Source organism: Somniosus microcephalus, chromosome 23, assembly GCF_052327205.1.
Source record: "Somniosus microcephalus isolate GS21.2 chromosome 23, FLI_Smic_1.0, whole genome shotgun sequence".
NCBI classification, from domain to species: Eukaryota; Metazoa; Chordata; class Chondrichthyes; order Squaliformes; family Somniosidae; genus Somniosus; species Somniosus microcephalus.
This window is the reverse complement of record NC_141009.1, coordinates 67,834,628-67,851,647: the sequence shown is the minus strand read 5'-3', so window position 1 is coordinate 67,851,647 and position 17,020 is coordinate 67,834,628. Positions and strand designations below refer to the sequence as shown.

The 17,020-nt window shown below is 53.4% G+C and overlaps 1 protein-coding gene across 1 annotated transcript in view; it reads left to right on the top strand.

The window, feature by feature from the left end:
• The window catches only part of LOC147101936 (exonuclease mut-7 homolog), a 360,516-nt gene that overhangs the window by 337,340 nt on the left and 6,156 nt on the right, over positions 1-17,020 (top strand). The window contains exons 15-17 of the mRNA XM_085965159.1: positions 1,261-1,471; positions 13,820-13,986; positions 16,824-17,016. Coding sequence (XP_085821285.1) covers positions 1,261-1,471; positions 13,820-13,986; positions 16,824-17,016 — 571 coding nt within the window. The remainder of the gene's footprint in view (positions 1-1,260; positions 1,472-13,819; positions 13,987-16,823; positions 17,017-17,020) is intronic.

Below are 17,020 nucleotides of genomic sequence, written 5' to 3'. Positions count from 1 at the left end.
TGAAATTATGCTCCCTATACCCAAGTCCAGATCATTAATATATATCAAAAAGAGCAGTGGTCCCAACACCGACCCCTGGGGATCATCACTGTACACGTCCCTAAAGTCTGGAAAAACAACTGTTCACCACCACTCTCTGCTTTCTGTCCCTTAGCTAAGTTTGTATCCATGCTGCCACTCTCCCTTTAATCCCAAGGGCTTCAATTTTACTAATAAGTCTATTATGTGGTGCTTTGTCAAATGGCTTTTGAAAGTCCATATACACAACATCAACTGCATTACCTTCATCAATCCTTTCCATTACATAATCAAAGAACTCAATCAAGTTAGTCAAACACGATTTGCCTTTAACAAGTCCGTGCTGACTTTCATTTATCAGCCCATATTTTTCTAAATGCCAATTAATTTTGTCCCGGTTTATTGTGTTGACTGACCTGAAGTTTCTGGGTTTATCCTTCTCCCCTTTTTTAAACAGGGTTGTAACATTTGCAATCCTCCAGTCCTCTGGCACCACCCCCATATCCAAGGAGGATTGGAAGATTGTGGCCGGAGCCTCTGCAATTTCCACCCTTACTTCCCTCAGTAACCTCAGTTGCATCACATCTGGACCGGGTGGACCTTTCTACTTTGAGGGCTGCCAAACATTTAAGTATCTCCTCTTTATCTATTTTTATCCTATCCAATATCGCTACTGCCTCCTCCTTTACTGCTACACTGGCGACATCCTCTTCTCTAGTGAAGACAGATGCAAAGTCCTCGTTTAGGACCCCAGCCAGGCCCTCTGCTCCCGCAAGAAGGTCGCCGCTTTGGTCCCTAATCGGCCCCACCCTTCCTTTGTCTCCCCTTCCACTATTTGTGTTTATAAAAGACCTTTGAATCCCTTTTATGTTGGCCACTAATCTATTCTCACACCTTCTTTGTCCGTCTTATTCCCGTTTTTAGATCTCCTCTGTACTTTCTATGTTCAGCTTGGTATTTCAAAGAGTGAAAAGACTCCCACTGTCCATGAAAACCTTGTGTCCATGGAGAGAAACAGAAAAATGGGGAAAGGAAAAATAGGATTACCAGCCCCAAGCTTACCAGTGTGCGATTTCCCCATTTCCCACTGCGGGCACCCTGTGGTCTCTGAGTGGGATTGCTGGTTGCTGCTGAACTAGAGCATGTGAGTGTGACGAGCCAGTGCCCAGTAGGACCGAGACTGAGAGTTCGTACTGAGGCCATCCTTTCTGAATAATTGGAATGTATGTCTTTTGTTTTCAGCTGCAGAGAGTGCCAGGTCGGAGACAGGACGGCAGGAGAGGGTTGGATGTGCTGATGTCAGTCAAGGATGGTGCGGACTCTGGCAGCAGACAGTGTGAGAAGGGGCTCAGCCTCCTTGTGCAGTACGTGCTGGGGAAGCCACTGGATAAAACGGAGCAGTTATCCAACTGGGAGAAAAGGCCTCTCCGACTCAAGCAGATCATTTACGCAGGTGAGCAGCTCCCCAGTAACCTCACCACGCCGGTGTTACCCGCTCCTTGTGACAAATACACACACCACTGAGTCTGTGTGCTGCGAAACAATCTGCACTTCTTCACAGTCCTGTTTTAACATAGAAGATAGGAGCAGGAGTAGGCCATTCGGCCCTTCGAGCCTGCTCCGCCATTCAATGAGATCATGGCTGATCATCCAAATTCAGCACCCTGTCCCTGCCTTCTCCCCATATCCCTTGATCCCTTTAGCCTTAAGAAATATATCCAACTCCTTCTTGAATATATTTAATGAACTGGCCTCCACCGCCCTCTGTGGCAGAGAATTCCACAGGTTCACCACTCTCTGGGTGAAGAAATTCCCCCTCATTTCAGTCCTAAATGGCTTACCCCTTATCGTTAGACTATGACCCCTGGTTCTGGACTCCCCGGCCATCATAAACATCCTTCCTGCATCTAGTCTGTCCAGGCCTGACAGAATTTTATAGGTTTCGATGAGATCCCCTCTCAATCTTCTAAACTCCAGTGAGTATAAGCCCAATCGACACAATCTCTCCTCATACGTCATTCCTGCCATCCCAGGTATCAGCCTGGTGAATCTTCGCTGCACTCCTTCCATGGCAAGAACGTCCTTCCTCAGGTAAGGCGACCAAAACTGCACACAATACTCAAGGTGCGGTCTCACCAAGGCCCTGTACAACTGTAGCAAGACATCCTTGTTCCTGTACTCGAACCCTCTTGCTACGAAGGCCAACATAACATTTGCCTTCTTAACCGCCTGCTGCACCTGCATGCTTACCTTCAGCGACTGGTGCACAAGAACACCCAGGTCTCGTTGCACTTCCCCTTCTCCCAATCTATTGCCATTCAAATAATAATCTGCCTTCCTGTTTTTGCCACCAAAGTGGATAACCTCACATTTATCCACATTATAGTGCATTTGCCATGTTTCTGCCCAATCACCCAATCTGTCCAAATCGTACTGGAGTTTCTCGACATCCTCCTCACAGCTTACCCTCCCACCCAGCTTTGTGTCATCTGCAAATTTGGAGATATTACATCCAATTCCCTCGTCCAGATCATTAATATATATTGTGAGCAGCTGGGGTCCTAGGACCGATCCTTCGGTACCCCACTATTCACTGCCTGCCACTCGGAAAACGACCCGTTTATTCCAACTCTCTGCCTTCTGTCCGCCAACCAGTTCTCTATCCAAGTCTATACCTTGCCCCCAATCCCATGTGCCTTAATTTTGCACGCTAATCTCTTATGTGGGACCTTATCGAAAGCCTTCTGAAAGTCCAAATACACCACATCCACTGGTTCTCCCTTATCTATTTTACCAGTTACATCCTCAAAAAAATTCCAGTAGATTAGTCAAGCATGTTGACTTTGTCCGATCCTGTCACTGCTTACCAAGTGCTCTGCTCTTACATCTTTTATAATGGACTCTAGCATTTTCCCCACTACCGATGTCAGGCTTACCGGTCTATAATTCCCTGCTTTTTCTCTACCACCTTTTTTGAATAGTGGAGTAACATTAGCTACCCTCCAATCCATGGGTACCGTTCCAGAGTATCGAGTTCTGGAAGATGACCAACAATGCATCTACTATTTCTAGGGCCACTTCCTTAAGTACCCTGGGATGTAGATTATCAGGCCCTGGGGATTTATCGGCCTTCAGTCCCATCAATTTTCCTAACACCATTTCCCTACAAATACTGATTTCTTTCAGTTCCACCCTTTCATCAGACCCTATGTTCCCCGGCATCTCTGGGAGGTTATTTGTGTCCTCCTTTGTGAAGACAGAACCAAAGTATGAATTTAGCTGGTCTGCCATCTCTTTGTTTCCCATTATAAATTCCCCTGATTCTGACTGCAAGGGACCTACGCTTGACTTCACCAATCTTTTTCTCTTCACATGTCTATAAAAGCTTTTACAGTCAGTTTTTATGTTCCCTGCAAGCTTACTCTCATACTCTATTTTCCCTTTCTTAATTAATCCCTTTGTCCTCCTTTGTTGAATCCTAAACTGCTCCCAATCCTCAGGATTATTGCTTTTTTTGGCCAATTTATATGTCCTCTCCTTGGATCTTATGCTATCCCTAATTTCCCTTGTTAGCCACGGTTGAGTCACCTTTTTTGTTTTATTTTTATGCCAAACTGGGATGAACAAATTCTGTAGCTCATCCATTCGGTCTTTGAATGTTTGCCATTGCCTATCCACCATCAACCCTTTGAGTGCCATTCCCCAATCAATCCTACCTAACTCGCTCCTCAGACCATCGTAGTTTCCTTTATTTAAATTGAGGGCCCTAGTCTCCGAGTCAACTACTTCATTCTCCATCTTAATGAAGAATTCGATCATATTATGATCGCTCAGACCCAAGGGGCCTCGTACAACAAGATTGCTAATTAATCCTTTCTCGTTACATAATACCCAGTCTAAGATGGCCTGATCTCTGGTTGGTTCCTCGACATATTGGTCCAGGAAACCATCCCGTAAACACTCCAGGAATTCCTCCTCCACAGTATTGTTACTCATTTGGTTGGCCCAATCTATATGTAGATTAAAGTCACCCATGATGACTGCTGTGCCCTTATTGCACGCTTCTTTAATTTCCCTTTTCATGCCATCCCCAACCTCCGCCTTACTGTTGGGAGGTCTATATACCACTCCCACTAATGTTCTGAGCTGTAATGATCTGGTACGAGAAATATCTTTGGCTTCCCGTTTCCAACGGTTCAATAAGAACGGAAATCTGGGCCTGGGTTTCTGGGATTTGTTGTCTGGTTACATCTGGAATGCGAGAGCTGAGTGACTGAGATTCCTGAGGGAATCTTGTGCCTGATGCTGGGAAACACACCCTATGATGTCAGCGTGGCTCAGTGGGCAGCACTCCCACCTCTGAGTCAGAACATTGTGAGTTCAAACCCCACTCCAGAGACTTGAGCCCATCATCCAGGCTGACACTCCCAGTGCAGTGCTGAGGCAGTGCTGCAGTGTCAGAGGTGCTGTCTTTCGGAAGAGACATTAAACCAAGGCCTGTCTGCCCCCTCAGGTGGTCATGGCACTATTTCGAAGAGCAGGGGGAGTTCGCCCCGGTGTCCGGGCCAATATTTATCCCTCAACCAACATCACTAAAGCAGATGATCTGGTCATTACCACATTGCTGTTTGTCGGAGCTTGCTGTTGGCTGCCACGTTTCAAATTTCCCTTCCCTGCATCTATAACCTCACGATCCCTGTGCCGTAGCTTAATTTGATTAAGCTCAGTCCACACGGAGTGGTAGAATTGGTGGGATGCAGGATATGAACTGCAGTGTCGAGCGGTTCTGATCAGAAGGTCACAATTTCCGTCAGGAGAGGAAAATCATTCCGTGTTCTCACTCCTGATCACTGCCCGTGACCGCTGCAAGGAATGGCAGCTGTGGAGGTCAGGTTTCAGCTCGGCTGTAATACCGATGTATGAAGATCCTGCAACTACTTACACACATGAAGCATGTCCACCTGGATGAGACACTAGCGCGGACTCAGTTTCACAGGCACCCCAGTGAGAGTCAGTGCCTGTGGAACTGGACCCCAGTGAGAGTCAGCGCCTGTGGAACTGTACCCCAGTGAGTGTCAGTGTCTGTGGAACTGTACCCCAGTGAGAGTCAGTGTCTGTGGAACTGTACCCCAGTGAGAGTCAGTGTCTGTGGAACTGTACCCCAGTGAGAGTCAGTGTCTGTGGAACTGTACCCCAGTGAGAGTCACTGTCTATGGAACTGTACCCCAGTGAGAGTCAGTGTCTGTGGAACTGTACCCCAGGGAGAGTCAGTGTCTGAGGAACTGTACCCCAGTGAGAGTCAGTGTCTGTGGAACTGTACCCCAGTGAGAGTCAGTGTCTGTGGAACTGTACCCCAGTGAGAGTCAGTGTCTGTGGAACTGTACCCCAGTGAGAGTCAGTGTCTGTGGAACTGTACGCCAGTGAGAGTCAGTGTCTGTGGAACTGTACCCCAGTGAGAGTCAGTGCCTGTGGAACTGTACCCCAGTGAGAGTCAGTGTCTGTGGAACTGTACCCCAGTGAGAGTCAGTGTCTGTGGAACTGTACCCCAGTGAGAGTCAGTGTCTGTGGAACTGTACCCCAGTGAGATTCAGTGCCTGTGGAACTGTACCGCAGTGAGAGTCAGTGCCTGTGGAACTGTTCCCCAGTGAGAGTCAGCGTCTGTGGAACTGTACCCCAGTGAGAGTCAATGTCTGTGGAACTGTACCGCAGTGAGAGTCAGTGTCTGTGGAACTGTTCCCCAGTGAGAGTCAGTGTCTGTGGAACTGTACCGCAGTGAGAGTCAGTGTCTGTGGAACTGTTCCCCAGTGAGAGTCAGTGTCTGTGGAACTGTACCCCAGTGAGAGTCAGTGTCTGTGGAACTGTACCCCAGTGAGAGTCAGTGCCTGTGGAACTGTACCGCAGTGAGAGTCAGTGTCTGTGGAACTGTACCGCAGTGAGAGTCAGTGCCTGTGGAACTGAACCCCAGTGAGAGTCAGTGTCTGTGGAACTGTATCCCAGTGAGAGTCACTGTCTGTGGAACTGTATCCCAGTGAGAGTCACTGTCTGTGGAACTCTACCCCAGTGAGAGTCAGCGTCTGTGGAACTGTACCCCAGTGAGAGTCAGCGTCTGTGGAACTGTACCCCAGTGAGAGTCAGCGTCTGTGGAACTGTACCCCAGTGAGAGTCAGTGTCTGTGGAACTGTACCCCAGTGAGTGTCAGTGTCTGTGGAACTGTACCCCAGTGAGAGTCAGTGTCTGTGGAACTGTACCCCAGTGAGAGTCAGTGTCTGTGGAACTGTACCCCAGTGAGAGTCAGTGTCTGTGGAACTGTACCCCAGTGAGAGTCAGTGTCTGTGGCACTGTACCCCAGTGAGAGTCACTGTCTATGGAACTGTACCCCAGTGAGAGTCAGTGTCTGTGGAACTGTGCCCCAGTGAGAGTCAGTGTCTGTGGAACTGTACCCCAGTGAGAGTCAGCGTCTGTGGAACTGTACCCCAGTGAGAGTCAGCGTCTGTGGAACTGTACCCCAGTGAGAGTCAGTGTCTGTGGAACTGTACCCCAGTGAGTGTCAGTGTCTGTGGAACTGTACCCCAGTGAGAGTCAGTGTCTGTGGAACTGTACCCCAGTGAGAGTCAGTGTCTGTGGAACTGTACCCCAGTGAGAGTCAGTGTCTGTGGAACTGTACCCCAGTGAGAGTCAGTGTCTGTGGCACTGTACCCCAGTGAGAGTCACTGTCTATGGAACTGTACCCCAGTGAGAGTCAGTGTCTGTGGAACTGTGCCCCAGTGAGAGTCAGTGTCTGTGGAACTGTACCCCAGTGAGAGTCAGTGTCTGTGGAACTGTACCCCAGTGAGAGTCAGTGCCTGTGGAACTGTACCGCAGTGAGAGTCAGTGTCTGTGGAACTGTACCGCAGTGAGAGTCAGTGTCTGTGAAACTGCACCCCAGTGAGAGTCAGCGTCTGTGGAACTGTACCCCAGTGAGAGTCAGCGTCTGTGGAACTGTACCCCAGTGAGAGTCAGTGCCTGTGGAACTGTACCCCAGTGAGAGTCAGTGTCTGTGGAACTGTATCCCAGTGAGAGTCAGTGTCTGTGGAACTCTACCCCAGTGAGAGTCAGTGTCTGTGGAACTGTACCCCAGTGAGAGTCAGTGTCTGTGGAACTGTACCCCAGTGAGAGTCAGTGTCTGTGGAACTGTACCCCAGTGAGAGTCAGTGTCTGTGGAACTGTACCCCAGTGAGATTCAGTGCCTTTGGAACTGTACCGCAGTGAGAGTCAGTGTCTGTGGAACTGTTCCCCAGTGAGAGTCAGCGTCTGTGGAACTGTACCCCAGTGAGAGTCAGTGTCTGTGGAACTGTACCCCAGTGAGAGTCAGTGTCTGTGGAACTGTACCCCAGTGAGAGTCAGCGTCTGTGGAACTGTACCCCAGTGAGAGTCAGTGTCTGTGGAACTGTACCCCAGTGAGAGTCAGTGCCTGTGGAACTGTACCGCAGTGAGAGTCAGTGTCTGTGGAACTGGACCGCAGTGAGAGTCAGTGTCTGTGGAGCTCTACCCCAGTGAGAGTCAGTGTCTGTGGAACTGTACCCCAGTGAGAGTCAGTGTCTGTGGAACTGTACCCCAGTGAGAGTCAGTGTCTGTGGAACTGTACCCCAGTGAGAGTCAGTGTCTGTGGAACTGTACGCCAGTGAGAGTCAGTGTCTGTGGAACTGTACCCCAGTGAGAGTCAGTGTTTGTGGAACTGTACCCCAGTGAGAGTCAGTGTCTGTGGAACTGTACCCCAGTGAGAGTCAGTGTCTGTGGACATGTACCCCAGTGAGAGTCAGTGTCTGTGGAGCTGTACCCCAGTGAGAGTCAGTGTCTGTGGAACTGTACCCCAGTGAGAGTCAGTGTCTGTGGAACTGTACCCCAGTGAGAGTCAGCGTCTGTGGAACTGTACCCCAGTGAGAGTCAGCGTCTGTGGAACTGTACCCCAGTGAGAGTCAGTGTCTGTGGAACTCTACCCCAGTGAGAGTCAGTGCCTGTGGAACTGTACCCCAGTGAGAGTCAGTGTCTGTGGAACTCTACCCCAATGAGAGTCAGTGTCTGTGGAACTGTACCCCAGTGAGAGTCAGTGTCTGTGGAACTGTACCCCAGTGAGAGTCAGTGTCTGTGGAACTGTACCCCAGTGAGATTCAGTGCCTGTGGAACTGTACCGCAGTGAGAGTCAGTGTCTGTGGAACTGTTCCCCAGTGAGAGTCAGCGTCTGTGGAACTGTACCCCAGTGAGAGTCAGTGTCTGTGGAACTGTACCACAGTGAGAGTCAGTGCCTGTGGAACTGTACCGCAGTGAGAGTCAGTGTCTGTGGAACTGTACCGCAGTGAGAGTCAGTGTCTGTGGAACTCTACCCCAGTGAGAGTCAGTGTCTGTGGAACTGTACCCCAGTGAGAGTCAGCGTCTGTGGAACTGTACCCCAGTGAGAGTCAGCGTCTGTGGAACTGTACCCAGTGAGAGTCAGTGTCTGTGGAACTCTACCCCAGTGAGAGTCAGTGCCTGTTGAACTGGACCCCAGTGAGAGTCAGTGCCTGTGGAACTGAACCCCAGTGAGAGTCAGTGTTTGTGGAACTGTACCCCAGTGAGAGTCAGTGTCTGTGGAACTGTACCCCAGTGAGTGTCAGTGTCTGTGGAACTGTACCCCAGTGAGAGTCAGTGTCTGTGGAACTGTACCCCAGTGAGAGTCAGTGTCTGTGGAACTGTACCCCAGTGAGAGTCAGTGTCTGTGGAACTGTACCCCAGTGAGAGTCAGTGTCTGTGGAACTGTACCCAGTGAGAGTCAGTGTCTGTGGAACTGTATCCCAGTGAGAGTCACTGTCTGTGGAACTCTACCCCAGTGAGAGTCAGTGTCTGTGGAACTGTACCCCAGTGAGAGTCAGTGTCTGTGGAACTGTACCCCAGTGAGAGTCAGTGTCTGTGGAACTGTACCGCAGTGAGAGTCAGTGTCTGTGGAACTGTTCCCCAGTGAGAGTCAGCGTCTGTGGAACTGTACCCCAGTGAGAGTCAGTGTCTGTGGAACTGTACCCCAGTGAGAGTCAGTGTCTGTGGAACTGTACCCCAGTGAGAGTCAGTGTCTGTGGAACTGTATGCCAGTGAGAGTCAGTGTCTGTGGAACTGTACCCCAGTGAGAGTCAGTGTCTGTGGAACTGTACCCCAGTGAGAGTCAGTGTCTGTGGAACTGTACCCCAGTGAGAGTCAGTGTCTGTGGACATGTACCCCAGTGAGAGTCAGTGTCTGTGGAACTCTACCCCAGTGAGAGTCAGTGCCTGTGGAACTGTACCCCAGTGAGAGTCACTGTCTGTGGAACTCTACCCCAATGAGAGTCAGTGTCTGTGGAACTGTACCCCAGTGAGAGTCAGTGTCTGTGGAACTGTACCCCAGTGAGAGTCAGTGTCTGTGGAACTGTACCCCAGTGAGAGTCAGTGTCTGTGGAACTGGACCCCAGTGAGATTCAGTGCCTGTGGAACTGTACCGCAGTGAGAGTCAGTGTCTGTGGAACTGTTCCCCAGTGAGAGTCAGCGTCTGTGGAACTGTACCCCAGTGAGAGTCAGTGTCTGTGGAACTGTACCCCAGTGAGAGTCAGTGTCTGTGGAACTGTACTGCAGTGAGAGTCAGTGTCTGTGGAACTGTACCCCAGTGAGAGTCAGTGTCTGTGGAACTGTACCCCAGTGAGAGTCAGTGTCTGTGGAACTGTACCCCAGTGAGAGTCAGTGTCTGTGGAACTGTACCGCAGTGAGAGTCAGTGTCTGTGGAACTGTACCGCAGTGAGAGTCAGTGTCTGTGGAACTCTACCCCAGTGAGAGTCAGTGTCTGTGGAACTGTACCCCAGTGAGATTCAGTGCCTGTGGAACTGTACCGCAGTGAGAGTCAGTGTCTGTGGAACTGTTCCCCAGTGAGAGTCAGCGTCTGTGGAACTGTACCCCAGTGAGAGTCAGTGTCTGTGGAACTGTACCCCAGTGAGAGTCAGTGCCTGTGGAACTGTACCCCAGTGAGAGTCAGTGTCTGTGGAACTGTACCCCAGTGAGAGTCAGTGTCTGTGGAACTCTACCCCAGTGAGAGTCAGTGCCTGTGGAACTGGACCCCAGTGAGAGTCAGTGCCTGTGGAACTGTACCCCAGTGAGAGTCAGTGTTTGTGGAACTGTACCCCAGTGAGAGTCAGTGTCTGTGGAACTGTACCCCAGTGAGTGTCAGTGTCTGTGGAACTGTACCCCAGTGAGAGTCAGTGTCTGTGGAACTGTACCCCAGTGAGAGTCAGTGTCTGTGGAACTGTACCCCAGTGAGAGTCAGTGTCTGTGGAACTGTACCCCAGTGAGAGTCAGTGCCTGTGGAACTGTACCGCAGTGAGAGTCCGTGTCTGTGGAACTGTACCGCAGTGAGAGTCAGTGTCTGTGGAACTCTACCCCAGTGAGAGTCAGTGTCTGTGGAACTGTACCCCAGTGAGAGTCAGCGTCTGTGGAACTGTACCCCAGTGAGAGTCAGCGTCTGTGGAACTGTACCCCAGTGAGAGTCAGCATCTGTGGAACTCTACCCCAGTGAGAGTCAGTGCCTGTGGAACTGGACCCCAGTGAGAGTCAGTGCCTGTGGAACTGGACCCCAGTGAGAGTCAGTGTTTGTGGAACTGTACCCCAGTGAGAGTCAGTGTCTGTGGAACTGTACCCCAGTGAGTGTCAGTGTCTGTGGAACTGTACCCCAGTGAGAGTCAGTGTCTGTGGAACTGTACCCCAGTGAGAGTCACTGTCTATGGAACTGTACCCCAGTGAGAGTCAGTGTCTGTGGAACTGTGCCCCAGTGAGAGTCAGTGTCTGTGGAACTGTACCCCAGTGAGAGTCAGTGTCTGTGGAACTGTACCCCAGTGAGAGTCAGTGCCTGTGGAACTGTACCGCAGTGAGAGTCAGTGTCTGTGGAACTGTACCGCAGTGAGAGTCAGTGTCTGTGGAACTCTACCCCAGTGAGAGTCAGTGTCTGTGGAACCGTACCCCAGTGAGAGTCAGCGTCTGTGGAACTGTACCCCAGTGAGAGTCAGCGTCTGTGGAACTGTACCCCAGTGAGAGTCAGCGCCTGTGGAACTGTACCCCAGTGAGAGTCAGTGTCTGTGGAACTGTACCCCAGTGAGAGTCAGTGTCTGTGGAACTGTACCCCAGTGAGAGTCAGTGTCTGTGGAACTGTACCCCAGTGAGATTCAGTGCCTGTGGAACTGTACCGCAGTGAGAGTCAGTGTCTGTGGAACTGTTCCCCAGTGAGAGTCAGCGTCTGTGGAACTGTACCCCAGTGAGAGTCAGTGTCTGTGGAACTGTACCCCAGTGAGAGTCATTGTCTGTGGAACTGTACCCCAGTGAGAGTCAGCGCCTGTGGAACTGTACCCCAGTGAGAGTCAGTGTCTGTGGAACTGTACCCCAGTGAGAGTCAGTGCCTGTGGAACTGTACCGCAGTGAGAGTCAGTGTCTGTGGAACTGTACCGCAGTGAGAGTCAGTGTCTGTGGAACTCTACCCCAGTGAGAGTCAGTGTCCGTGGAACTGTACCCCAGTGAGAGTCAGTGTCTGTGGAACTGTACCCCAGTGAGAGTCAGTGTCTGTGGAACTGTACCCCAGTGAGAGTCAGTGTCTGTGGAACTGTACCCCAGTGAGAGTCAGTGTCTGTGGAACTGTACGCCAGTGAGAGTCAGTGTCTGTGGAACTGTACCCCAGTGAGAGTCAGTGTCTGTGGAACTGTACCCCAGTGAGAGTCAGTGTCTGTGGAACTGTACCCCAGTGAGAGTCAGTGTCTGTGGACATGTACCCCAGTGAGAGTCAGTGTCTGTGGAGCTGTACCCCAGTGAGAGTCAGTGTCTGTGGAACTGTACCCCAGTGAGAGTCAGTGTCTGTGGAAATGTACCCCAGTGAGAGTCAGCGTCTGTGGAACTGTACCCCAGTGAGAGTCAGCGTCTGTGGAACTGTACCCCAGTGAGAGTCAGTGTCTGTGGAACTCTACCCCAGTGAGAGTCAGTGCCTGTGGAACTGTACCCCAGTGAGAGTCAGTGTCTGTGGAACTCTACCCCAATGAGAGTCAGTGTCTGTGGAACTGTACCCCAGTGAGAGTCAGTGTCTGTGGAACTGTACCCCAGTGAGAGTCAGTGTCTGTGGAACTGTACCCCAGTGAGATTCAGTGCCTGTGGAACTGTGCCGCAGTGAGAGTCAGTGTCTGTGGAACTGTACCCCAGTGAGAGTCAGTGTCTGTGGAACTGTACCACAGTGAGAGTCAGTGCCTGTGGAACTGTACCGCAGTGAGAGTCAGTGTCTGTGGAACTCTACCCCAGTGAGAGTCAGTGTCTGTGGAACTGTACCCCAGTGAGAGTCAGTGCCTGTGGAACTGGACCCCAGTGAGAGTCAGTGCCTGTGGAACTGTACCCCAGTGAGAGTCAGTGTCTGTGGAACTGTACCCCAGTGAGAGTCAGCGTCTGTGGAACTGTACCCCAGTGAGAGTCAGCGTCTGTGGAACTGTACCCCAGTGAGAGTCAGTGTCTGTGGAACTCTACCCCAGTGAGAGTCAGTGCCTGTGGAACTGTATCCCAGTGAGAGTCAGTGTCTGTGGAACTCTACCCCAATGAGAGTCAGTGTCTGTGGAACTGTTCCCCAGTGAGAGTCAGTGTCTGTGGAACTGTACCCCAGTGAGAGTCAGTGTCTGTGGAACTGTACCCCAGTGAGATTCAGTGCCTGTGGAACTGTACCGCAGTGAGAGTCAGTGTCTGTGGAACTGTTCCCCAGTGAGAGTCAGCGTCTGTGGAACTGTACCCCAGTGAGAGTCAGTGTCTGTGGAACTGTACCCCAGTGAGAGTCAGTGTCTGTGGAACTGTACCCCAGTGAGAGTCAGCGTCTGTGGAACTGTACCCCAGTGAGAGTCAGTGTCTGTGGAACTGTACCCCAGTGAGAGTCAGTGCCTGTGGAACTGTACCCCAGTGAGAGTCACTGTCTGTGGAACTGTACCGCAGTGAGAGTCAGTGTCTGTGGAACTGTACCGCAGTGAGAGTCATGTCTGTGGAACTCTGCCCCAGTGAGAGTCAGCGTCTGTGGAACTGTACCCCAGTGAGAGTCAGCGTCTGTGGAACTGTACCCCAGTGAGAGTCAGTGTCTTTGGAACTCTACCCCAGTGAGAGTCAGTGCCTGTGGAACTGTACCCCAGTGAGAGTCAGTGTCTGTGGAACTCTACCCCAGTGAGAGTCAGCGTCTGTGGAACTGTACCCCAGTGAGAGTCAGTGTCTGTGGAACTGTACCCCAGTGAGAGTCAGTGTCTGTGGAACTGTACCCCAGTGAGAGTCAGCGTCTGTGGAACTGTACCCCAGTGAGAGTCAGTGTCTGTGGAACTGTACCCCAGTGAGAGTCAGTGCCTGTGGAACTGTACCCCAGTGAGAGTCACTGTCTGTGGAACTGTACCGCAGTGAGAGTCAGTGTCTGTGGAACTGTACCGCAGTGAGAGTCAGTGTCTGTGGAACTGTACCGCAGTGAGAGTCAGTGTCTGTGGAACTCTACCCCAGTGAGAGTCAGTGTCTGTGGAACTGTACCCCAGTGAGAGTCAGTGTCTGTGGAACTGTACCCCAGTGAGAGTCAGTGTCTGTGGAACTGTACCCTAGTGAGAGTCAGTGTCTGTGGAACTGTACCCCAGTGAGAGTCAGTGTCTGTGGAACTGTACCCCAGTGAGAGTCAGTGTCTGTGGAACTGTACCCCAGTGAGAGTCCGTGCCTTCAGGAAAGGAAGAGGGAAAAATCGAATGGAAAGTGGGAGAGTAAGTGAAGTGTTGACTGTGGGCGTGTGCTCTGTACAGCGGCGGATGCCTACTGCCTGCTGGAGGTTTACGATGCTCTACGTCGGGACCCACAACACTTCGGGCTGAGCCGCAGCCTTGATGACTGCATGATGTGGAAAGTGGAGAAGAGGGGAAGGGAAAACAAGCCAAAGAAAAACAAGAACAGTCCCAGCATCCCAGACAAGGTAGGAGACGGCACAGCCATATCAAATTCATCAACTACCAGTAAGTATGTGCGTGTCATTGGAGGGCACGGCGCACTGATGGGATGGAACAACTGGGGCGGACTAACGGAGAGTGAAGGGGAGGGTGAGGGGGAGAGTGACGCGGAGCGAGGGCAGGAGAGCGAGGGCAGGAGAGCGAGGGGCGGAGTGAGGGGCGGAGTGAGGGGCGGAGCGATGGGCAGAGCGAGGGTCGGAGAGTGAGGGCGGAGCGAGGGGCGGAGCGAGGGCAGGAGAGCGAGGGGCGGAGCGAGGGGCAGAGCGAGGGTCGGAGAGTGAGGGCGGAGCGAGGGGCGGAGCGAGGGACGGAGCGAGGGCAGGAGAGCGAGGGGCGGAGCGAGGGCAGGAGAGCGAGGGGCGGAGCGAGGGCAGGAGAGCGAGAGGCGGAGCGAGGGCAGGAGAGTGAGGGCGGAGCGAGGGGCGGAGCGAGGGGCGGAGCGAGGGTCGGAGCGAGGGCAGGAGAGCGAGGGGCGGAGCAAGGGGCGGAGCGAGGGCAGGAGAGCGAGGGGCGGAGCGAGGGGCGGAGCGAGGGCAGGAGAGCGAGGGGCAGAGCGAGGGCAGGAGAGCGAGGGGCGGAGCGAGGGCAGGAGAGCGAGGGGCGGAGCGAGGGCAGGAGAGCGAGGGGCGGAGCGAGGGCAGGAGAGCGAGGGGTGGAGCGAGGGGCGGAGCGAGGGCAGGAGAGCGAGGGGCGGAGCGATGGGCGGAGCGAGGGCAGGAGAGCGAGGGGCGGAGCGAGGGGCAGAGCGAGGGCAGGAGAGCGAGGGGCGGAGCGAGGGCAGGAGAGCGAGGGGCGGAGCGAGGGCAGGAGAGCGAGGGGCGGAGCGAGGGGCGGAGCGAGGGCAGGAGAGCGAGGGGCGGAGCGAGGGGGGAATGACGGGAGAGCGAGGGGGAGGATGACATAGGTAGGTACAGCACATGTTAGATACAGAGTAAAGTGGATTAAGATTTCGGAGTTGGGGTTGGGGTCTGGGGTTGGGGTTGGGGTCTGGGGGTCCGGAGCTGGGGTCCGGAGCTGGGTCATGTCACAGAGGTTAAACTAAGTGTTTTTGCTGCTGGAGCGATGGGGTCTGAAGCTCCGGCTCAAACAGGAAACATAGGAACAGGAGGAGGCCGTTCAGCCCCTCGAGCCTGTTAAACCATTCAATGAGATCATGGCTGATCTGTGATCTAACTCCCTATACCTGCCTTTGACCCATATCCCTTAATACCTTTGGTTAACAAAAAGCTATCAATGTCTGATTTCAAATTAACAATTGATCCGTCATCAATTGCCTTTTGCGGAGGAGAGTTCCAAACTTCTACCACCCTTTGTGTGTCGAAGTGTTTCCTAATTTCACTCCTGAAAGGCCTGGCTCTAATTTTTAGACTCTGCCCCCCAGTCCTAGAATCCCCAACCAGCGGAAATAGTTTCTGTCTCTCCACCCTATCAGTTCCCCTTAATATCCTGAAATTTCGATCAGATCACCCCTTAACCTTCAAAATTCCAGGGAATACATCCCTAATTTGTGTAATTTCTCCTCGTAACTTAACCCTTTAAGTCCGGGTGTGATTCTGGTAAACCTACGCTGCACTCCCTCCAAGGCCAGTATATCCTTCCGAAGGTGTGGTGCCCAGAACTGCTCCCAGTGCTCCAGGTGTGGTCTAACCAGGGCTTTGTACAGCTGCAGCATAACTTCTGCCCCCTTGGATTCTAGTCCTCTAGATATAAAGGCCAGCATTCCATTAGCCTTTTTGATTATTCTCTGTACCTGTTCATGACATTTTAATGATCTGTGTACCTGAATCCCCAAGTCTCTTTGGACAGCTACTGTTCTTAGGGGAGGGAGGGGTGAGGGGGACAGGGGGAGGCGAGAGGGAGGAGGGTGGGGGAGTGGAGGGGGGAGAGGAGGGGGAGAGGGTGGGGAGGGGGAATGGGGGAGGGGAGGGTGTGGGGGGGAGGGTGTGGGGGGGAGGGGGGAGGGGGGGAGGGTGTGTGGGGGGAGGGGAGGGGGAGGGTGTGGGGGGAGGGGAGGGGGAGGGTGTGGGGGGAGGGGAGGGGGAGGGTGTGGGGGGGAGGGGAGGGGGAGGGTGTGGGGGGGAGGGTGTGGGGGGGAGGGTGGAGGGGAGGGTGTGGGGGAGGGGAATGGGGAGGGGGAGGGTGTGGGGGAGGGGAATGGGGAGGGGGAATGGGGGAGGGGAGGGTGTGGGGGGGAGGTGGGAGGGGAGGGGGTTGTGGGGTGAGGAGGGAGGGGAGGGGGGTTGTGGGGGGAGGAGGGAGGGGAGGGGGGTTGTGGGGGGAGGAGGGAGGGGAGGGGGGTTGTGGGGGGAGGAGGGAGGGGAGGGGGGTTGTGGGGGGAGGAGTGGGGGGAGGAGGGGGACGAGGGGGGGGAGGGGGTTTGTGGGGGGGGAGGGGGGTTGTGGGGGGAGGAGGGGGGGAGGGGGGTTGTGGGGGGAGGAGGGGGGTTGTGGGGGAGGAGGGAGGGGAGGGGGGTTGTGGGGGGAGGAGGGAGGGGAGGGGGTTGTGGGGGGAGGAGGGAGGGGAGGGGGGTTGTGGGAGGAGGAGGGAGGGGAGGGGTGTTGTGGGGGGAGGAGGGAGGGGAGGGGGGTTGTTGAGGGAGGGGAGGGGGGTTGTGGGGGGAGGAGGGAGGGGGGTTTGGGGTGGGATGGGAGGGGGGGAGGGGAGGGGGTTGGCGGGGGCGGTTGCTTCAAGGAATGGAGAGCGGGGTTTGGGCCAGTAATCCCACATTGCTGAATATTAAAATGTGCCACTGATATTGCGAGCTTCTCCTCAGCCACAGTTTGAAGTACTTTTATCTGTGCAGTGTGTGCAGGCCCCTCAGCCAGCCCTGGACAAGATACCATTGCTCCCCCCCATATCACCCTCAGAATTCAGCGTCGTCTGTGACAACATGCTGCAGGGGCTGGGCCGATATCTCCGCTGTCTCGGAGTCGACGTGAAGATTCTGGAGAATGAAGATGATCACAGGAAGGCTGCTGAGGTGAGTCAAGGGCGACGCAG